General features: G+C 47.5%; 2 protein-coding genes across 3 annotated transcripts in view; both read left to right on the top strand.

Moving 5' to 3' along the window:
• LOC135825248 (uncharacterized) overlaps positions 1 to 17,039 on the top strand; it is a 40,850-nt gene extending 23,811 nt beyond the window's left edge. For both annotated transcript variants that reach the window (XM_065337990.1, XM_065337989.1), the window contains exons 2-8: positions 2,121 to 2,246; positions 6,050 to 6,234; positions 7,176 to 7,375; positions 8,469 to 8,808; positions 11,274 to 11,729; positions 12,625 to 12,828; positions 16,308 to 17,039. In XM_065337990.1, the coding sequence (XP_065194062.1) occupies positions 2,121 to 2,246; positions 6,050 to 6,234; positions 7,176 to 7,375; positions 8,469 to 8,808; positions 11,274 to 11,729; positions 12,625 to 12,828; positions 16,308 to 16,364 (1,568 nt within the window). In that variant the 3' untranslated portion in view covers positions 16,365 to 17,039. The remainder of the gene's footprint in view (positions 1 to 2,120; positions 2,247 to 6,049; positions 6,235 to 7,175; positions 7,376 to 8,468; positions 8,809 to 11,273; positions 11,730 to 12,624; positions 12,829 to 16,307) is intronic.
• A 3,693-nt stretch (positions 17,040 to 20,732) lies between these two features.
• LOC135824280 (uncharacterized) overlaps positions 20,733 to 21,349 on the top strand; it is a 9,983-nt gene continuing 9,366 nt past the window's right edge. Inside the window, exon 1 of the mRNA XM_065337011.1 lies at positions 20,733 to 20,918. Coding sequence (XP_065193083.1) covers positions 20,885 to 20,918 — 34 coding nt within the window. The 5' untranslated portion in view covers positions 20,733 to 20,884. The remainder of the gene's footprint in view (positions 20,919 to 21,349) is intronic.

Raw genomic sequence — 21,349 nt, forward strand, 5'->3', positions numbered from 1 at the left:
TTCTGAGTCTTGTTGTAGCGAGCTAGCCCAGCACGGCAGTGCGGGACTAGTTCCGTGTGTGATGAGTCTAGTTTGTTGACTGCACTACACCGTACACGTCTACAGCTAGCATGCACGCAGCGCATTGCTAGAGCCGTAGAGCTAGAGGCATGCTGCGCTGACGGAAAAAGTCCAACTCGGAAACGGCTAAAATACGGTATAACCTCGAGGTTTACCGAGCTGAAAATCATAGGGTACGTAGCGTTTGTAACACTGAATCGAATGGTCTTGGTCCGAAGAAGCTGCGACAAACGGTTCCCCAATCGAACGCGCTCCGAATATGGCCGTTTTGTACACAACTAGATGGTGTGGCTACCTGGCTGCACGCTGTGACGTCATCACCTGGATCTGGGTGAGGCGCGCTCAAATTCGCACATGTTCGATTGGGCGTATCTGACGAACCATAGGCCGCAGCCTCCTCGGACAAAGACCATTCGAATCAACGCCCCGAACTCTACGGACTGTGAAATTTAAATTTTTCACCGGACTTCCCCTTTAAAATAGAAATCGTTATACAGAAATCGATACATATACTGTCCTATTGAGCGTTGAGAATGAGTGAGAATCGTTACCTTTCCTACACGTAAACTAGTCAATTTTGGGAAATCGTTATTATATGCGCCTCGTTAGAATAATGGCATTTACAGTACCTGTAGCCAATGATTTTCTCCCAGATTGCGAGGGATCCGGAGAACCGGATAAGTGAGTTCTGACTCTACTGTGGTTACCAGACCTCGCGGGAAATGGACAAAACTGCACAAAATTCTAAAAATGAAATAGGCTGTACGCTATCAGAATATATCCAACGACTGGCGAAAGGAGTTCCCTGCATCAAAGGCCGCTTTCTGCACCGATACACTCATCATGGAGAGGGATTTGCTCATACAACTGTTTGGAACCTATGTCCCATACATGGTTTTCTCTGCACACCGCTTTATGCATTTGAATGTGCCACCCTATTTTCCGTTGGCCTGGGTGGCTGCTTACGTACCCAAACTTACCATGTCCACCCAGGCCCTTTATCTAGCTCTCTCTCTCTCTCTCTCTCTCTCTCTCTCTCTCTCTCTCTCTCTCTCTCTCTCTCTCTCTCTCTCTTTCTCTCTCTCTCTCTCTCTCTCTCTCTCTCTCTCTCTCTCTCTCTCTCTCTCTCTCTTTTATCCTCACGTGCTCGCGTCCATCTCTTTGTCACACTCCCTAACCACGATACTTAAAATGTCATCCCTGACCTATGTAGTCTTTGGCTTGCTGCGAGTGCCGCGTTGAAATGGAGTTGGTAGAGCATGGCACTTCGGGTGGTGGGTTCCATCCCCTCGTTGAGCACCATTGTTCAGTCCTCTCAATCCCAATCAATGCAGCTCACCACTCACAGCAAGCCACATACAAGGTAGGTCGGGGACGTCATCTACCGTAAAGTCGCGGATAAAAGCCGGGTTTGCATACAAGCACATCGCGGATAGAAGCCTGAAAATCGGACGGGTCAAATGCATATAAGCCTGTCGCGCGTAGAAGCCTGGCTTCTATGCAAGCGCTGATCGAGTAGGTCAAGAGTGCATGCGCTATGTACAGTGCATAGTAAAACTGCCGCCATACCGGTAGTCAGTGCTAGATATACGCGTGTCGCGCGTAGAAGCCTGGCATACAAGCCTGGCGAAAATATCAGTGGTGCATACAAGCCTGGTTTGCATTAAAGCCTGATGCAGAAAGCGGCTTATATGCTTATAAGCCCGGATTTTATCCGCGACTTTACAGTATTCTGCGAAACCACTGGCGAGAGCCAGAGAGACGCACAAATACATGATGATGATGATGATGAGAGAGAGATAGATAGAGAGAGAGAGAGAGAGAGAGAGAGAGAGAGAGAGAGAGAGAGAGAGAGAGAGAGAGAGAGAAAGAGAGAGAAAGAGAGACAGAGACAGAGAGAGAGAGAGAGACAGAGACAGAGAGAGAGAGAGCAAACGAATGAGAAAGCTAGATGCTCGCATGTGCAAGAGTTTGTGTTTGTCTGCTTGTAACGTTATGCGCGCACATTTGTGCGGCCATTTGCTTTGAACATGGCATATTTCTGTTGGGTGATGTGACAGATGCGGACAAGGCAGATGGTGCTGGCGTGTCAAAGTGCCTTGGCGAAGGACAAAAAGGCGTCGAGCATAGCGGTGAGGTCGCAACGCTAGAGTTCGACCCCGAGAACAGCTACGCACTTTGTGTGGGTGAGTACCGTAGACTGCTGTAGAGACTACTTAAGTACAAATAAATAGAGGTACAGTAGAACCTGTAACTAAAGACCACCGTGACTAGCGACCAGCCTGCTACTACAGACCACCGTGACTAGTGACCAGCCTGCTACTACAGACCACCGTGACTAGCGACCAGCCTGCTACTACAGACCACCGTGACTAGTGACCAGCCTGCTACTACAGACCACCGTGACTAGCGACCAGCCTGCTACTGCAGACCACCGTGACTAGTGACCAGCCTGCTACTACAGACCACCGTGACTAGTGACCAGCCTGCTACTGCAGACCACCGTGACTAGCGACCAGCCTGCTACTGCAGACCACCGTGACTAGCGACCAGCCTGCTACTGCACACCACCGTGACTAGTGACCAGCCTGGTACTGCACACCACCGTGACTAGCGACCAGCCTGCTACTGCAGACCACCGTGACTAGCGACCAGCCTGCTACTGCAGACCACCGTGACTAGTGACCAGCCTGCTACTGCAGACCACCGTGACTAGCGACCAGCCTGCTACTGCAGACCACTGTGACTAGCGACCAGCCTGCTACTACAGACCACCGTGACTAGTGACCAGCCTGCTACTGCAGACCACCGTGACTAGCGACCAGCCTGCTACTGCAGACCACCGTGACTAGTGACCAGCCTGCTACTGCAGACCACCGTGACTAGCGACCAGCCTGCTACTGCAGACCACCGTGACTAGCGACCAGCCTGCTACTGCAGACCACCGTGACTAGCGACCAGCCTGCTACTGCACACCACCGTGACTAGTGACCAGCCTGGTACTGCACACCACCGTGACTAGTGACCAGCCTGGTACTGCAGACCACCGTGACTAGTGACCAGCCTGCTACTGCAGACCACCGTGACTAGCGACCAGCCTGCTACTGCAGACCACCGTGACTAGCGACCAGCCTGCTACTGCAGACCACCGTGACTAGTGACCAGCCTGCTACTGCAGACCACCGTGACTAGCGACCAGCCTGCTACTGCAGACCACTGTGACTAGCGACCAGCCTGCTACTACAGACCACCGTGACTAGTGACCAGCCTGCTACTGCAGACCACCGTGACTAGCGACCAGCCTGCTACTGCAGACCACCGTGACTAGTGACCAGCCTGCTACTGCAGACCACCGTGACTAGCGACCAGCCTGCTACTGCAGACCACCGTGACTAGCAACCAGCCTGCTACTACAGACCACCGTGACTAGCGACCAGCCTGCTACTGCAGATCACCGTGACTAGCAACCAGCCTGCTACGACAGACCACCGTGACTAGCGACCAGCCTGCTACTGCAGACCACCGTGACTAGCGACCAGCCTGCTACTGCAGACCACCGTGACTAGCGACCAGCCTGCTACTGCAGACCACCGTGACTAGCGACCAGCCTGCTACTGCAGACCACCGTGACTAGCGACCAGCCTGCTACTGCAGACCACCGTGACTAGCGACCAGCCTGCTACTGCAGACCACAGTGACTAGCGACCAGCCTCCTACTGCAGACCACAGTGACTAGCGACCAGCCTGCTACTGCAGACCACAGTGACTAGCGACCAGCCTGCTACTGCAGACCACAGTGACTAGCGACCAGCCTGCTACTGCAGACCACCGTGACTAGCGACCAGCCTGCTACTGCAGACCACCGTGACTAGCGACCAGCCTGGTACTGCAGACCACCGTGACTAGCGACCAGCCTGCTACTACAGACCACTTCGCTTGGCACGGACGGTGTCACATTCATGTATAGTTGTGCGGTGCAAACCTCTAACCAAGGACCACCTGCCACTAAAGACCGCTCTCTCTAGCCCCAAGGGGTGGTCTTTGGTTACAGGTTTTACTGTAATGCGATTACAGTACTGCCGGACGCCGAAGAACGACCAGGCTAGAATTTCACCAAGCACAGCATACCAATGTATACACGGTAACTCAACTGTGCATAGACCAAAGTACATGGAGATAAGAACGCTCTAGGCTAGGAGGCTGACCCCTCCAGTTCTTCGGCCACCGACAGTACTGTACATCATCAGTACGGTACATGTTCTTTGGCAAAGTCGGGGCACAGCAATGCACCAGCAACTCGCACTGTGTACGCGGTGTTGATATGCAGTTCCCCCGACACACACGCACGCACACCCCCCCCCCCTCCCCCCCCCCCCACACACACACCCTGCATACATAGCGCTCACAAGCAATTCCACTGACTCACTACATTGACATTATTCGCAGCAACAGGCGGCTTTGTACCCAACTAGCAACTACATGATTGTACTTGACTCAATCTGCGGACAGAACTGTTTCGTCCTTTGTGAATTCATCAGCGCAGCACAGAGAAAATGAGGCCCAGCCTGATAGCAATGAAAAATAAATTTTACAAAAGCCAGATTTAAACCAGGCCCGAACGTACATGTACCTTGCCAGAGTGCTCAAACTGACAAGTCATTGTACTTGATACAGTTTTGCGTGGATGCGTGCAATGCTATAGCGCAGGAAGTAACATTATGCATTATCATGCTTGTCGCATTCCGTTGAGGTATTAATGGCAACCTTTCAGCTACTCCATTGCGATGGTATTTCCCTGCAATCTTGCAGAGGGGAATACCATTACTAGCGCAGGTCTCCATTACTAGCACAGTCTCTATTACTAGCACACCGTGAGCGCCTTTCTAAACATTACTAGCACAGTCTCCTTTACAAGAATAGTCTCCATTATTAGCACAATTTCCGTGGAATTCCATGTTCCATGCATGATATCAAGAGTACATAACCCCAAGAGTGTGCAACTGCCTGCACAACCTCTATGCAATGATGCGACGGCAGAACGTCACATCACGTGACATGGTTCAAAAGGTTACACTGGCAAACAGTGCAGATTGGCCACTAGAGAGTTGTACCTAAAGCTGGGTGGCGCGTACAACCCTGTATTTAGCATGCACAGAGTGCAAATATTGTGTACGGGTTCATCTCGTGATGTGAAGTTCTGCCGTCGCACACCCCATAGCTGGAGTTGCACACTCTTGGGGGTTATGTACTCTTGATGATCTCTAGCACATTATCTCTTCTTGCTCTGTACGGAGCTAATGGTTGAACAAATAATATAAGCACGGTCCCCAGCATAAGCACGGGGCAGAGGGCTGTCAACAAAATATAAGCACAGCGCTTATAAGAGAAAATACTTCCTCTGCCTGAAGGCCGATTCACAATACCAATTTCGTGACGCGACATGCAACTTGCGACACCTGAGACGAGCTGCGACCGCAACACACGATTCGCAATGTTTTACGTTTTAGCGACATCCCTATCCAGTGCATGTACTGTGCACGTACAGACAGACCTCGTTTTATCCGGTCCTCTTTTATCCGGATCCCTCGCCAGCCGGAAGAAAATCGCTGGTCACCGATTTACAGCATATGCCATGCATACATACAGTATGTGTGTTCGATTATCCAGTTCCCTCGCCTATCTGGATATTTTTGCGGAAAACGGATGTGTGCGGTTAAGCGAGGTCTTACTGTATACTGAGCATGCATCTGAAGTAGGAACTGTACTCCATTTGTGTATGTCGCGAGTCGCACAAGTTGAACTTTTTCTTCAACTTCCGCGACAGGTACCTTGCGATTGTACACGACAGCTCGCGACAGGCATTGTCTGTTCGCAACTGTCGCAAATCGGGTGTCGCGTCGCAAAAAAGTCGTATTGTGAATCGCCCGTAACAGTTCTTCCAGAGGCCATACTCATACCATCGCTCTGCTTTTTTTGCCTTTGACTCCAGGAACGGACAAGCTGTGGCGTGATTCGCCAGCTGAGATGAGCAAAGTACTCAATAGTAGATTGGGACTGGCGCAGGATCATATTATTGTGCTTAGCGAGGCAGCCCTCGACTCTGCCACCGAGGCAGCCCTCGACTCTGCCACCGAGGAGAACGTCAAGGCCCGCCTGTCTGAGCAGGCAGCAAAGGTTGGTCATAACTACAATGTAGCTGTGTACTGAACCTACCTTGGCATTGTGTGCCCCTCCCCCCCCCCCCCCTTGTCCGGTTTTAATAGCGCACAGTTCTGCCACTCTACCCAAGGGGAAACTTCTAGAAATTTGCCATTTTGTACATGTGTGTGTGTGTGTGTGTATGTGAGTGAGTTTGGGTGTGTATGTGTGTGTGTGTGTGTGTGTGTTTGTGTGTGTGTGTGTGTGTGTTTGTGTATGTGTGTGTGTTTGTGTCTCTGTGTGTGTGTGTGTGTGTGTGTGTGTGTGTGTCACCCTTCCAAGATTTCTTCTGAATCTCCCTCCCCTCTCCCGAGGGGAGACCTGAGTGGTCAGTTTGTGGCAGTGAGCAGTTACAGTTTGTGTGTGTGTGTATGTGTGTGTGCGTGTGCGTGCGCATATGTGTGTGTATGGTGCGTGTGCGTGCACGTATGTGTGTGTGTGTGTGTGTGTGTGTGTGTGTGTGTGTGTGCACGCACGCGTGTCTGGCGTTCCCCGCCCGGTGTACAACACGTCTCCTGGTCTGCCCCGTATGGTGCAACATAGCCAGTCGTGGCAGTGGAAGAAGGAAGGAAGGTGTGTGTGTGTGTGTGTGTGTGTGTGTGTGTATGTGTGTGTATGTGTGTGTGTGTGTGGGGGGGGGGGGGATTCATTGGCCAGAAAAAGCCACTTCATAGCTGTGTGGTGTAGACCAGGCTGAGTAGTGGCGGTCAATTCTTCAGCCTTGCAAGCTGTTGAATGGTGTAATCCCAGCACAAGCTGCTATGGCTTCTACTGTAGCATCGCTATCATCGCCTCCCGCAATGGGCGTCAAATGTTCAAATGGTGTGTGTGTGTGTGTGTGTGTGTGTGTGCGTGCATGCATGCATGCATGCATGCGTGTGTGTGTTTGTTTGGCCTGTGGCTGTTGAATTCTGAAGGTTAAGGACAACGGAATACTCTTCTTCTCCTTTAGCGGCCATGGTGGTCAAAAGAAGCCTGACAAGAACGTGGCAGAGAACGTGGCAGAGAACGTGGATGAGAACGTGGATGAGATTGAGGAATTCTACATAGCGGCGGCTGATCCTCAACGGATGGGCGCATCGTTGTTCGTAGACAGCCTGGGCACCTGCAAAGGCAGGTAGGAATTTTCTTTCCCTCTGCCTTGTAAAGAAATGCGTGGTCACAAGAGTAATGTAATGACGATGAATGGTATTTAAAGCCAACACGTATTTAGTTCTATCCCTAGTTCTTTATCGTTGCTGGGATGAGCTTCCGTAATCGATCAGGATCAGGAAATATTTTCTTTCATTTTTTGCTTTTCAACATCCAATGCCCACTTCGCTGACACTGTACATCGCTCTAATGCAACTTGGTAAAGTTGTACGTCATTTAGAGCCTTGTCTTTCCAAGCTGAGATGCATTCCATGAACAGCATACTGTCAATTTCAGATTTGTGCACCCACGCCTAACAATGGGCAATACTCTGGACAGCTTAGTCGGGAGGGCATTGTGTATATTGGGTGTGTGTGTGTCAGTGTGTGTGTGTGTGTGTGTGTGTGTGTGTGTGTGTGTGTGTGTGTGTGTGTGTGTGTGTGTGTGTGTGTTGCCAGCTAGTTCGGTTGGTGGGTACACTTATGTCTGATTGTGTTGGGCCTGTTGCCAACGGGCTCGGCTACTTGAAGGTGTATTGTTGTACCTGCCACCTTTGTTGGTTTCAGGGTTCATATACTTTCTGTGTGAAGTATGCATACCTGTTAACCATGAACTGCTTCTGGCTAGATTAACTCTTGTGTAATCAACGGTGCTAGTGACGCTTATATCAGATCCACTCTGATTTAGCCACCCATACTAGTAGCAAGTATTACGTTCACTGGGGGCAGGGGTAACTGCAGTTGGATCCCAGGACGGATACCCTGATGCCGTCAATCCTTTTTCTGCACCTTGTCCTCACCCACTTACTGAGGTGTGGTGAGCCCATAAGTGGGATCATTTTCAAGTCCACCCAGAGTTTTGGGGATTCAGGGGGTGTCGGCCGTTGGGCGGCTCAATAGCCAGTTGAATCATCTTTCCAAGATTCCTTTTGAGTCTCTCTCCCCTCTTCCGGGGAGACCTCCTGGTCTGCCCCTCATGGTACCACATAGGCAGTCATGGCAGTGGAAGAAGAAAGGGAGTGTAAGTATTGTTTGCGTGGTTTTGTGTGTACTAAATCCTATGCTCATGTCTCTGTGTAGGAATGCCGTTATCGTCATGGACTGTTGTTATGCCGGAGGGCTTCTTGAAAACATCCGCCAGTCCAAGTGGAAGAATAGCTTCAATGTGTACACCCTCGCCGCCTCAAAACGGAACGAGAAGACGTCCTATATTCCTGGCCTTGGCCCCTCGCTTTTCACCTTCTTCATGGCGTGTTACCTGGAAGAGAACGCTAAACTAGGTAAGCTGCCCATTCGCAGCAGCATGGACTACTGCAGGGCTCTCTGTCCAGCGTTTGCACGACTCTTGTATGTGACTGACAAGGAGAAGGTCAAACTGAAGGCTGAGCGCAAGTCAACGATTCCGAACCCCATCTATGATGTAAGGACTGTTATGCATTGTCTAAGAGAATCATTGCTGATAGGTACCTTGCTGTGTGTGTGTGTGTGTGTGTGTGTATGCGTGTGTGTGTGTGTGTGTGTGTGTGTGTGTGTGTGTGTGTGTGTGTGTGTGTGTGTGTGTGTGTGTGTGTGTGTGTGTGTGTGTGTGTGTGTGTGGTTGCCAGCTAGTTCGGTTGGTGGGTACACCTATGCCAGATAGTGTTGGGCCTGTTGCCAACGGGCTCGGCTACTTGAAGGTGTATTGTTGTACCTACCACCTTTGTTGGTTTCAGGGTTCATATACTTTCTATTTGAAGTATACATACCTGTTAACCATGGACTGCTTCTGGCTAGATTAAAGGGGAAGTTAAGGCAAAAATTAAAAGTTCACCAGTTGTAGTCTTCGGGGTGCAGGAGTCGAATGGTCTTGGTCCGAGAAAGCTGAGACGCTCCCTTCCTACTTGAATCCCAATCGAACTCGCGCACTTCCACCGAAACTGGGTGACTGCGCCCTACTAGATGGGGATTTGTATGCAAAATGTCACTAAAAGCGCCATTTCGTTCTTATAAAAGCACGGATGACCGCGATTGGCCCATATGTTGTAGTCTTTTGGACGCTGAGTCGACTGGTTTTGGTCCGAAAAGGCTGTGATGCAGCGTTCCTCCTTTATTCCCAATCGAACATGGTTGAACAAGCGGTCACGTGCTCCTGCGTACACCATTCAGCTGGTCACCGTGCCTGCAGGGTACAACTTACAGCCTGTTTTGACCTTTTTTGGGTGCAGTCCTGTCACTCGAGTTGAACTCGAGTTGAACCTTGGTGTGAAAGTTGTCGTTGTGTTTTATAAGAACGAAATGCCGCTTTTAGTGACATTTTGCATACAAATCCCCATCTAGTAGGGCGCAGTCACCCAGTTTCGGTGGAAGTGCGCGAGTTCGATTTGGATTCAAGTAGGAAGGGAGCGTCTCAGCTTTCTCGGACCAAGACCATTCGACTCAGCACCCCGAAGACTACAACTGGTGAAATTTTATTTTTTGCCTTAACTTCCCCTTTAACTCTTATGTAATCAATGGTGCTAGTGAAGCTTTTATCAGATCCACTCTGATTTAGCCACCCACACTAGAACCAAGTATTACCTTCACTGAGGGCAGGGGTACCTGCAGTTGGATCCCGGGACGGATACCCTGATGTCGTCAATCCTTTTTCTGCACCTTGTCCTCACCCACTTACTGAGGTGTGGTGAGCCCTTAAGTGGGATCATTTCGTCCACCCTAGTTTGGTGATTTCAGGGGGTGTCGGCCGTTGGGTGGTTCAATGGCCAATTGAGTCATCTTTCCAAGATTCCTTTTGGGTCTCTCCCCCCTCTCCCGGGGAGACCCACGTGACCAGTTTTGGCAGTGAGCAAGTACAAGTACAAGTGTGTGTGAGAGATAGTGAGGGAGACGCAAACGGACAGACCGGCAGACAGACAGTCAGACAGACAGACAAGGAGATTGAGTAAGTGAAGCAAAGGGAAAAGCAATATTCAAGTTGTCGTTTTGTCCCACTACAACCCGTACCCCCCCCCCTCCCCCAACCCCACCCCTTCTTCCCGGTAGAGTCCAGTGTCTAAGCAATAATTATTTCCACTGAATTCTTCTTGGGGAAGAGTGTGTTGCTCCCTACATGGGAGCTCGCGGTTTTCCTGCCGACTTGAATTCTCACTTGACTGACTCACGACTGCCATCCAGAGCACGCGAGAAGTCCATCGAACCGTCCACTCGGCAAACCTGCGAGAATGCACCACTCCCTGCTCAGTACACAGTATTTCGTGTAATTCACCCCTCATCAGTTGAGCTTGAGTAGGCTGAGGAAGATTGTGTCGAATTCTTCGTGGCAATGCGGTGCAGTCTGTGTAATGGGTAGGGTTCTGAGTTTCAGCTTGTCCTTTCTACACAATTGACATTTCCTCCTTCCAGGAAGGCACTCAATAGTTTGCGGAGGCCCCATAAGTTATACTGTAAAACCGGAGAATTTCGGCGGGGATTTATTTTCGGTAACTTCAGTACAAAATTTTAACTCGGACACTGAGCCAGTAATACCTATAAAAAAGAGAAGAAAACACATGAGAGCGAGTTATGCAGCAACTATCCACTTTCTGACAGTTTATCATCTTGTTACAGTCGTGGATAGTTGCTCCATAACGCGTTCTCATGCGTTTTCTTAACTTCGGTGCAGGTAATTCTCACATAAAATAAAACACGACCTAAAGATCAACCATGCCGTGTTACACAGTGTGCAGAATGCGTATTTGGATTCGGAAAACTGGTTTACCGAAATTTTGCGCTACAGAACCGTTGATTTTTGGGGGAAACACCGAAATTATTACACCACCGAAAATTCCCGGTTTTACAGTGCTGTATTCATGTAATTTTTTAACTTTAAAATCTGGGATGTTTGGATTTCATGTCTGTGATTCTGCACAGTATCGACCGAAGACTACAGAGTCGGGCGAAAAGGCACCCTTGATTAAATCGCACCTTCACCCACTGACTTCATCATTCATCAACAAGCTGATGGATGATCCGGATGATGATCTGCTCCCTCAAGCGATCCACGAGTATTTTCAGGAAACGGCAGTGGAGAGTGTGCGCACGTTGTATAGCCACGGTTGCCTGAGTCCCGACTTTGGCCAAAGATACAGCACCGTGTTCAACTGCGTGCTTAGACTAATTGTTCGGAGCTCAGCAAAGATACTACTGGATCTCCAGCAGCTACAGAGCGCAACCTCAGCTGGCGACGACAATGCTAAGAGCGTGCACCCGATTTTGCAGCCAGGGCATCCCGATATATTTCTGAGGGTGATGAAGTACGTATATTGGCTGTTTAAGAGAGGACTGTCCAGCGCATCGACAGCGGAGGCTTCCCATAGCCCGACCAAGGTCAGTGGTCATAGTGGTGCTGTTGCTTTGCCTCTTGCCGCCGCTGCTCAGGAGAAACTGTGCTGATGTACAATAGAAAAGCAACCACCTTTCTCTCATTTTTCCAAAACTGGCACGGAGTACTGAGACATTCCATGGCATGAAAGTCAGCTTGTCCAGTGGTCGCTGTCTGAGTTCTCCCTGTTCAGTTCTGTGCTAGATTGTGCACGTCTGACTGTTCAAACTCTGGTTTAGTTGGCGGACTCGAACGCATAACTTGTGCCCACAATTTTCCATTCTACGATTTCACATGCACCATTCCAGACTTTTGTTTTTTCTTCTTCTTTACATTAACACGGTTGTTGTATGTAGGGTGTATTCTTCTCAAAACAGGTATGCTCCTGGGGCGGTGTAGAATTTGATGTGATTTTTGGCGCTAGGTGTTTATCGGCACCTGAGATTACTCTGATCACCTGGGTTTTTGATTTGATTTCCTTCACCAGGGTAAAAAAAAAAGGAAAAAAAAGGACCCAGTAATGCACAATAAAATGTATTCTTCCTCCAATTATTATTTCACGGTTCACTTCGGACTGAGTTAGACTGAGTTTTCAGCATCCGTGGGAACGCCATTACCCTGCGAAGATCTAAGGCGCACATGCAGCTCCTAAAGCGGCTCCTAAAGGGGCTCCCATACCTCGCTTTAATTAAAAAAGGTGACGGTTTCCCATATACAAAGTGGCGTTTCGGCGAAAGGAGTTTTAACAATGCGATAAATAGAACAAATGATGCCAACATTGTACCATGTAATAATCATGAAATTTAAAAATGTATAAAGTGTGATTCATAAACGTTTTTCTTTCGATGCCATATTTCCCATATCTGCTTCTGTTTTGTTTGGTTCTTTTACTGGCTGTAGCCCGTTCTTCAGATGCGTCACTTCATCAAGTTGCCTGAAAAGTATTTCAGCCTGCTTAAACATCAAGTGAGTGCCCAGACAAAAATCAAGTACTGGGTCATGGTAAAGAAATGCCATGCAATGATTTACGCCAAGCCGAAGGAGCCTCTCGACGAAATGCTGAAACCGGACAACTATGAGGAGCTGAAAAAGCTCCCTCCATTGGTAAGACACCAGGCTATGGGTATTAGAGATGTTCCGCACTACGTAAAGTTGAGCAACTTTACGTGAGTGGGCCGGAAAAACCCGTGAATTCGTGCGTTTGCACTCCACTTACGGAAAGTTGTCTACGAAGAGTACGTAGATAGGGTTCTGATAACGTAGGTGGTCCGTAAGTGGATTGGGATACACATTAATGACTCCCTCCCCAGGTCGATCTGGTCGTACACTGCCGCGTTCGGAGTTGCCAAGGGCAGCTACGTGATTTGAAAACTCTGTATGGCGGAACAGAGATCCGCATGCAGTTTACTTAAGACTTTCCATAGATCGACTATGTTTTTTACTTCCTCCGTTAAGCAAAAACTTCGTTGCGTTTTTAGTGTTCTTGTCATGGTATTTCTGTCGGCATTAGACATACATGTCAGTGATCTATCCCCTACATAGAGTAGCTGAGTTGTCGTATATTGCTCTGACAGGCTTTTGAACCTCCGAAAAGCGTGGAGTCTTTTGAAAAAAATCGGCGAAGCAGAACCGTTTTTCGACAGGATGTCACCAGAACACAACCCCAGGCGCGCGCGCATGACACCAAAGTGCGAAAATGAGAAACAGTTTGAAAGACCGCGTGGCTCGAAGAAGTGTCCAGGAGCCGGCCAGCGCTCAGGCACTGCTGTACTCATGGTACTAGCACAAGTCGATGGTGCGCATCCGCACACAGCCAAAATCAATGCACTTGTGTTTGCAGCGCAGGGGAAATCAAAAGCGTTCGACATTCAGGTTGTCGTTCACTCGGCGCAAAATCCTGATCTCAACGTAGACGACTTGGCGTTCTTCCACAGCCTGTAGACAGACGTGTCACACGTGGCGAAGGAAACCAGAAAGGAGGTTCTGCAGGGTGTGGAAACGTGCTAGCACGACACACCGCTGCGAAAATGGCGAGCGTTTGTTTGGGTCTGTATGCCTCCTTCCATGGCGGTCCGGAGAGTGGCCACAACTACCAGCGCCACCGTGGAGGTCGTCAAGGGCACAGCTCGAGCGAAGTACTTGGCGATCTCCACGATCAAAATTATCGTGTCTTGGAAACTTGAAAAGGCTGCGGAACAAAAGCTGGCAGCGCTGGCGGCGACAGCCGGCAAGGATGCAGACTCGATGTCATCAGGGATTGAGTCGTCATCAGATTCAGACGAAGAGTGAAGCTGGACTGCTTTGAAACGAGCTGTGTGACATCTGTAAATGAATATCTTTCATATGCTACCTTATTTTCCACTTTGCAAAGCGTGTTCGTAGCCATAGAATGATTTGGACTGAACTGTAAAAACGCAACGAAGTTTTGCTTAACGGAGGAAGTACTAACGTAATTAAGTTATGCGGAACCTCTCTATTATTGCTATATTCTCTTTTCTATTTATGGCAAGCGTAACCCTACGTATGATTCATTAAGGAAAAAGAAGCAGGAAAAACTTAAAGGGGAAGCAAAAATTAAAATTTCACCAGTTGTAGTCTTCGGGGTGCTGAGTCGAATGGTCGTGGTCCGAGGAAGCTGAGACGCTCCCTTCCTACTTGAATCCCAATCGAACTCTCGCACTTCCACCGAAACTGGGTGACTGCGCCCTACTAGATGGGGATTTGTATGCAAAATGTCACTAAAAGCGCCATTTCGTTCTTATAAAAGCATGGATGACCGCGATTGGCCCATATGTTGTAGTCGTACGCCAGTCACCTGGTCACCGTGCCTGTAGGGTACAACTTACTAGCCTGTTTGACCTTTTTTGGGTGCAGACCTGTCACTCGAGTTGAACCTTGGCGTGAAAGTTGTCGCCTGCTGGCGTGGTGACCAGGTGATTTGGGCACCCAGGAGCACGTGACCGCTTGTTCAACCATGTTCGATTGGGAATAAAGGAGGAACGCTGCATCGCAGCCTTTTCGGACCAAAACCAGTCGACTCAGCGTCCAAAAGAGTACAACATATGAGCCAATGGCGGTCATCCGTGCTTTTATAAGAACGAAATGGCGCTTTTAGTGACATTTTGCGTACAAATCCCCATCTAGTAGGGCGCAGTCACCCAGTTTCGGTGGAAGTGCGCGAGTTCGATTGGGATTCAAGTAGGAAGGGAGCATCTCAGCTTTCTCGGACCAAGACCATTCGACTCAGCACCCCGAAGACTACAACTGGTGGAATTTTAATTTTTCCCTTAACTTCTCCTTTAAGCCTTCAGGGGTTACCATGGTTACGCAGGGTGGCTGTGCCAGTGGATTAAATCAAGCTCAGCTGACAAGCCGTCTCGGCTTCATTACCAGAACTACGCTCTGTAGAAATGAGAGAGAGAGGGAGAGTGTGTGTGTGTGTGTGTGTGTGTGAGAGAGAGAGAGAGAGAGAGGTTTACGTAGCCAGATAATGTACGACTACAAATTTGAATTTGCAGCATGTTAAAAAATTGTTTTCAGCCTCCGAGGTCTAAATGACTTTTTGGCAACATTAAAATCTCATCGTGTACTGCTGCTGACCATAAACCCTGGCATACTCTACCCTGCAAACAAATATTTCAGCTGCAACAAATTTACGGCCTCAGAATCCAATGCCGAAAATGAAAATAGACGAAAAATGCATGCACCCAATTTTTGCAGATGAACACAAAGGGGATATTCGTCAAAACGCATTTGCTTCCGCTGGTCACCGCTCGGTACCCGGTTAGCAGAGCTATCTAATATCTCAAGGGCTGGGATTGATTTTGCTGGAAACTACATGTACATGTACATGAAACAAGGCCGGTCTAGGTGAATGCTGTTGTCTGATGATCGCTGAAATGCGTGAAACGTAAAGTTGGAGCTACACAGCCTTTCGCCTCTGTTGTGTGTGTGTGTGTACATGTAGATTGATCTTAATGCGTCCTTGTTACGCCTTGCTTTAGACCACAATTGCAGTCCACATTAACTATTTTTGCTTTTTCTTCTTCTTTTCCTTTTCTTTTCGACTTCTTGCCATTTTCCTTGCTAGCCGCGGTTGGCTGTAAAAAAACCGCAATCGCCACGCAAAGTGATCATTGGCTGCCCCAGCCATGTATTGCTTGGAGTAGAGCTAAACTCAACTAAACTGTCTTCTATGCTAGTGAAGTTGAAGACACCACTGCAGCTGTATTTATGTTTGTTTATTATGGTGGTAAAGACACATGGATTTTTCGGTCTTTGACAACTTTGTGGTGGGTTTGATCTACTCACCTCCCACCGCTCAGGAGCTGCATCTGCGCCTTGATCCAAGAGGGTGGTGGCGTTCCTGCGGATGCGGAAAACTGGGCCTCTGGCCGAGTCTCACGCGAACAGTGAGTTTATTTTAAAGACACACCTGGCAATATGGCGGTAAATGCACGACTCCATAAAAAAAACCAAGATAGCGTGTGTGGGCAGGCGTGTATTTACCATCATATTGCCAGGTGTGTATTTTCCACCATGTTAAATATGTCTTCTATGCTGTTGCTTGTTTCTGCATTCAGGACTTGCACCAGCTCATTGCGAAGAATATCACCAAGCTGAGTCTCTCCGCTGAGTGAAGTCAGTATCATCTCTCACGTAGTGCAGATACAGATTTTTGAAATGATAATTATATCCCCCCCCCCCCCCAATCCCCCGACACCCACGTTATCTCATAATTGTTATTACTAGTTCTTTATCAGAGTGGCTGCAATAGAGTCCGCGAGTTCTGAGAAATATTTATCACATTTTGGAGCTGATGCTCTAGGTTACTACAATTACCCAAATATGCTACCCAGCGGCTATTGCCTTGGTTGTCTTTATTTAAATAATACATGTACATGTATTATTTTGCAAGACTGTGATCTGAGAAAAAATGCATCTTCAGTGAGATTTTTCTTTCTTTTCAATTGAGAAAATTAAATTTAGGTGAAGATCCCGTGTTAAGTTAGCATATGGGCAACAGCACAACGATCTTCTTAAAATTTATTCACTTTTTACAGTATACTGCTAGTTGACTAGATCCCCACTTCTCATAATCCAGCGCATCCGACTTCCCCTGTATCCCCTTGCCTGTATCTGCCCCCAACTCGAAGCGCTCATCATCCATGCTATACAATCATGTACTAGTTACCTACATGTACATCTACAGTCAACTTTGCATAACGCGACACTCGGCGGGGCGTCAGAAAAGTGTCCTTGTTCACCAAGTGTCGTTATTTTATTTTATTTTTTTAAACAAAAAACAAAAACACACCATTTGACGGCACAAAGCAGCAAGGCAGCGATGGGACATATTGAATTTAGAAAAGCGATCCTGTCAGCTTTTCTATTATTGTGTTCACATGGCAGGAAAAACGACATCGCTATGCTACGTAAGTTTCTACGTAAGGTGCTCGGTATTTCACTTAGGCTACGTAAGTCTCTACGTAAGGTGCTCGGTATTAGATCTACCAACGCCAACGGGTGGTAGCCGCGTGCTGTGCACGTGCACGGCAGCCGGCAGACATTGTGTTGCATGCAGTGAATTGAAGTCCGTGTTCGGATGTGCATGCGCGAGGAACTTCCTTCTTTGGAACTGCTTCTTGTATGAGCTGTTTCGGATATTTCGTCTCCTGGCCTGGCTTATTTCGTTTCGGTGCTGCTGAGACCTCCTTTCGCGGAATATTACTCAATGACAGGTGAGTTGACCAGTTCCCTTTGATTCATTTGCTTGTGTTGACTCTTTCATTTACGAAAAGTGTGCTGATTTTGGGCGGAATGCAATAAATAATGGAAAAGCTGACAGGATCTCCTTTCTAAATTTAGCTTTTCCGCTGCCGAGGCCTCCTTTTACGGAATACTCGATGACAGGTGATCTCTGAGTTGACCTGTTTCCTTCGATTCATTTGCTTATGCTCACCCTTTCATTTACGGAAACGTGTGCTGATTTTATTCGGATTTAGATCCATTTTTATCTCTTTGCCCTTGTCTACAGTGTGCGAAGAACGCGAGTTCACCTTCTTGACGGTAAGGGTCATGTTAGATGTGTTGTCGAAATACTCATATTCATTGTACACTGGTACGTTACAAGTAAGGCACTGGTCAGTGGCATACTATCGTTGGCAGTTCCCTATCTGGAGGGAAAGATTCAAGGACCCATTGACTGAGTTTGCAAAATAAATTCGCATACGGTATCAGGGAAAATCTCCATTGTGGAGAGGTTCAGTAAACTTGTTTGCTTCATACGAAACAAGCCAATGGGTGCAGTTTCGTCTCGTGAAGATCTCGTACTTGTGTGATTGGATTTGTTTACTCGAGTCTGGGGCTGTTTGATTTATTATTTGTGAGTACCGCCGAGATTGCACTGCTCCAAATAAAGTTTCGTGCCGCCAAAGCAAGAATTACGATCTGCAATCTGTTTGTAGTACCTGCAAGAATGTGCTGTACATGTATCGTACTTTCTCTATTGCTGTTTCAGTTGCCGTCATGTTGCTAAAGAAACGTTCAGTAGAGAGGTTCTGCAAAACGAAAATTCGAACGAAGTTTCGCGACAGTCCTTGCGAAAGTGTGTACAAATTTTTGCACGAACTTTGCGTTCTGCACATTTTCGTAGTTTGCGCGGGCCAAGTGCACGTACGCCATGACCCGATCTCACGAAATTTCCTACGACAGTTCATTTCGTGTTCCCTGCAAGTTTCGCGTCCAAAGTTCGTGCGAGGTTTCGCACTTCATGACGTAGAACGAAAGTTTGTACGCATTTTCGTTTTGCAGAACCTCTCTAGTGACTCATTTGTTTCATACAAGACTAGTCAATGAGTTGGTGTGGCTTAGAATCTTTTGCTGTAGAAGAAATCTATTCGTATGTCTATTGGAGAAATAATTGTATTCACTGGTTATATAAAATAGGTTAAAACAAACTCCGGTGTGGGGAGCAAACCTTTCTTTAAGACAAACTCACAGAATAAATACCATCGGTCCCTTAGTGTTCGTCCTAAAGAGGTTCGACTGGATATCATTCATACTCACCAAAATATGTGTAAGATTTTATTATTTATGGAGTGCCTTGTTTATCTCTCAGTACCTCCAAGCATAGCCTTGCCCCTTTTATCCTCAGGATCAGTGTAGTTGTTGGAACGAGGTGTCGGACTCAGCAATGTATTTGTTTACATTTTAATACATGTTTATTGTTCCTCCTTTGCTGTGTTGTTTTAGAAAATCGTGGACTAACAGTTTGAAGTCATTGAACTACTTCCAAAAGTTGTATCGACATCAACAGGATTACGATTTCAGTGCAATATGATGCAGGATGACCTTATCACGATAACCCATGATTATAAACCATTATAAACACAGAATCAACAAAAACATCTGCGACACGCACCTGGTTACATTTCTCAAATAAACCTGATCCAGGGTGGGGAAATCTGAAATATCTGAAAGGCAAGACAATTTTATGACAGAGTCATGAAATTCTGCAACAGCAACATGCACAGAATGACCTCCGTATAAAAAAAGTATCACCACGGTCCATCACTACTCACATGTTTCCCCGCAGAAGAACATGCTAGCCTAGTGCCATTTTCTGCAAGAAAAGACTTGCACCTCAATGCGTATAATACGGTATTGATATGATTATTATTATTATTATTATTAAATTTTTGATAGGGCAATCCCCACAGGCCTAAGGCCTTTTGACAGGGTACCATAAAAAATGAAGAACAGAATTACGGAAGGTATGCAAGGAAGAACTTGAGCGGAACTCCGCTGGGAGGGCATTCCAGATGTGAAGGCCATCATTTACATATTGATATACACGGCATTCCATTGATTGGTGACAGAAAAAACAAAATAAATTATAGCAATAAAAACTGCTTTATGGCAGTTTTCTAAAAAAAGTTATTGTGTTCTAGTCCATGGACCCCGTCTAAAAAGTAAGAAATTAACGAAATGTGATAGCCGAAAATGAAAATTTCACACAAAACCTCACAATAATCACACACAGAATGAAAAGCTACATGTAGAAGACCTTTTCCCCTCGTGATCCTCTTTCCTATGCATACATGACATGCATGTTGCCAATTGTTGGTGCAGTACAAGTTTAGTGTTGAAAGCAGCATTTCAACTGTTGTGATTATTGTGAGGTTTTGTGTGAAATTTTAATTTTCGGCTATCACATTTCGTTAATTTCTTACTTTTTAGACGGGGTCCATGGACTAGAACACAATAACTTTTTTTAGAAAACTGCCATAAAGCAGTTTTTATTGCTATAATGGCAAGAGTGGGGGAGAGGCAGGGGCAGCTTGACCGACCATAGGGTCTCGGCTTCATTGCAACCCAAGCTCTCCACATATACCCGATGTCTCACTATAATAATTATTATGTATTACAATTAGATGGGACTTTGCTCTGGGCATTGACATTCTCTCGTTATTCGCGAATTGTCGTTATATCCGCAGTCACTATTACGATTAGCGAAGTTGACTGTAAATCTATTTAGGTAAGCGTTCCGTTACACATTTCTTACACTCTCTGGGTCTGTAGCGAGAACAAAATGATTTTACCTTATCACAGTGATTTTGTCCATGGCTGACATTAGCAGCAAGTAAAGAAAAAAAAAGGAGAAAAAAGCAATGGTCTTTCGCAAAGATCCTAGCACTCCCTCATACAAGTCTCAGTCTCTGCCAGTCAGGCGCTAGTCATGTACATGACTGTACCAGGGAGTCGTAAAAATACGACTCCCTGGACTGTACTGCATGGAGTGCTTGGTACCGTAGTTGATGAAGGGGTTTCCCCGCAGGCCAGGGAAAACTGTCAATGGAGGGTGGGACCCAGAAATGAACACTGGGGGAACAGCAGAGGTACACTACAGACAGTACAGTACAGGTGATCTCGGATGTGCTGGACACATCCTGGCCCAACTCAACTGGCCCCAAGGCCACGGCCCCACCACTCAACTACTAAAAATGATTGTACTTCAACATGAGTTCTTGCTCATTTCTCATTGCAGTTTTCCGAAGTGCCAGAAACGTTTAGTTCTCGCCTTGCTTGTGCAGTACAGTGTAGTGGGCGTACTGCTCTGACCTTCAGTTCAGGCGCTGTGCGTCGTGAACCAGTAACAATGGGCTCCATCGCGAGCTGCGTCGCTGGTCAGGGTAAGCGTCGCGCGGTACGATGTTGGTCTGCTTTGTGGCACTGCACGACTCACAAGTGAAGAAATAGGTGGTCGAAAATGACTCCTACAAAATAATTTCAGTGATGATTTGCATGTCGCATACTAGTACTAGTACTGAGAGTAGTCCGGTGGAGGGCAGAGGACCCTGTGAAACGAGGGGACATAATCAGCAATTGATTCCTGGAATAGATACGGTATTAGCAGTTCCCAAATACTCAGTAACTGGCGTTTTTTCCTTGCACTGTCTTTTCATCCCCTGATTCGAAATGGGCATGACGGGAATGCTGACGCGGGCAAATGGCACCTGTTTCTTTGCACAGCCAGCGTGCGGCTTGAATCACTTCCTAGATCCTCCATACCCGTAGGTCTACCCGCGGAATCGCGTGAAAATCTCACAGCGCACGACGTGAG

This window comes from Sycon ciliatum, chromosome 9 (genome assembly GCF_964019385.1).
Source record: "Sycon ciliatum chromosome 9, ocSycCili1.1, whole genome shotgun sequence".
NCBI lineage: Eukaryota > Metazoa > Porifera > Calcarea > Leucosolenida > Sycettidae > Sycon > Sycon ciliatum.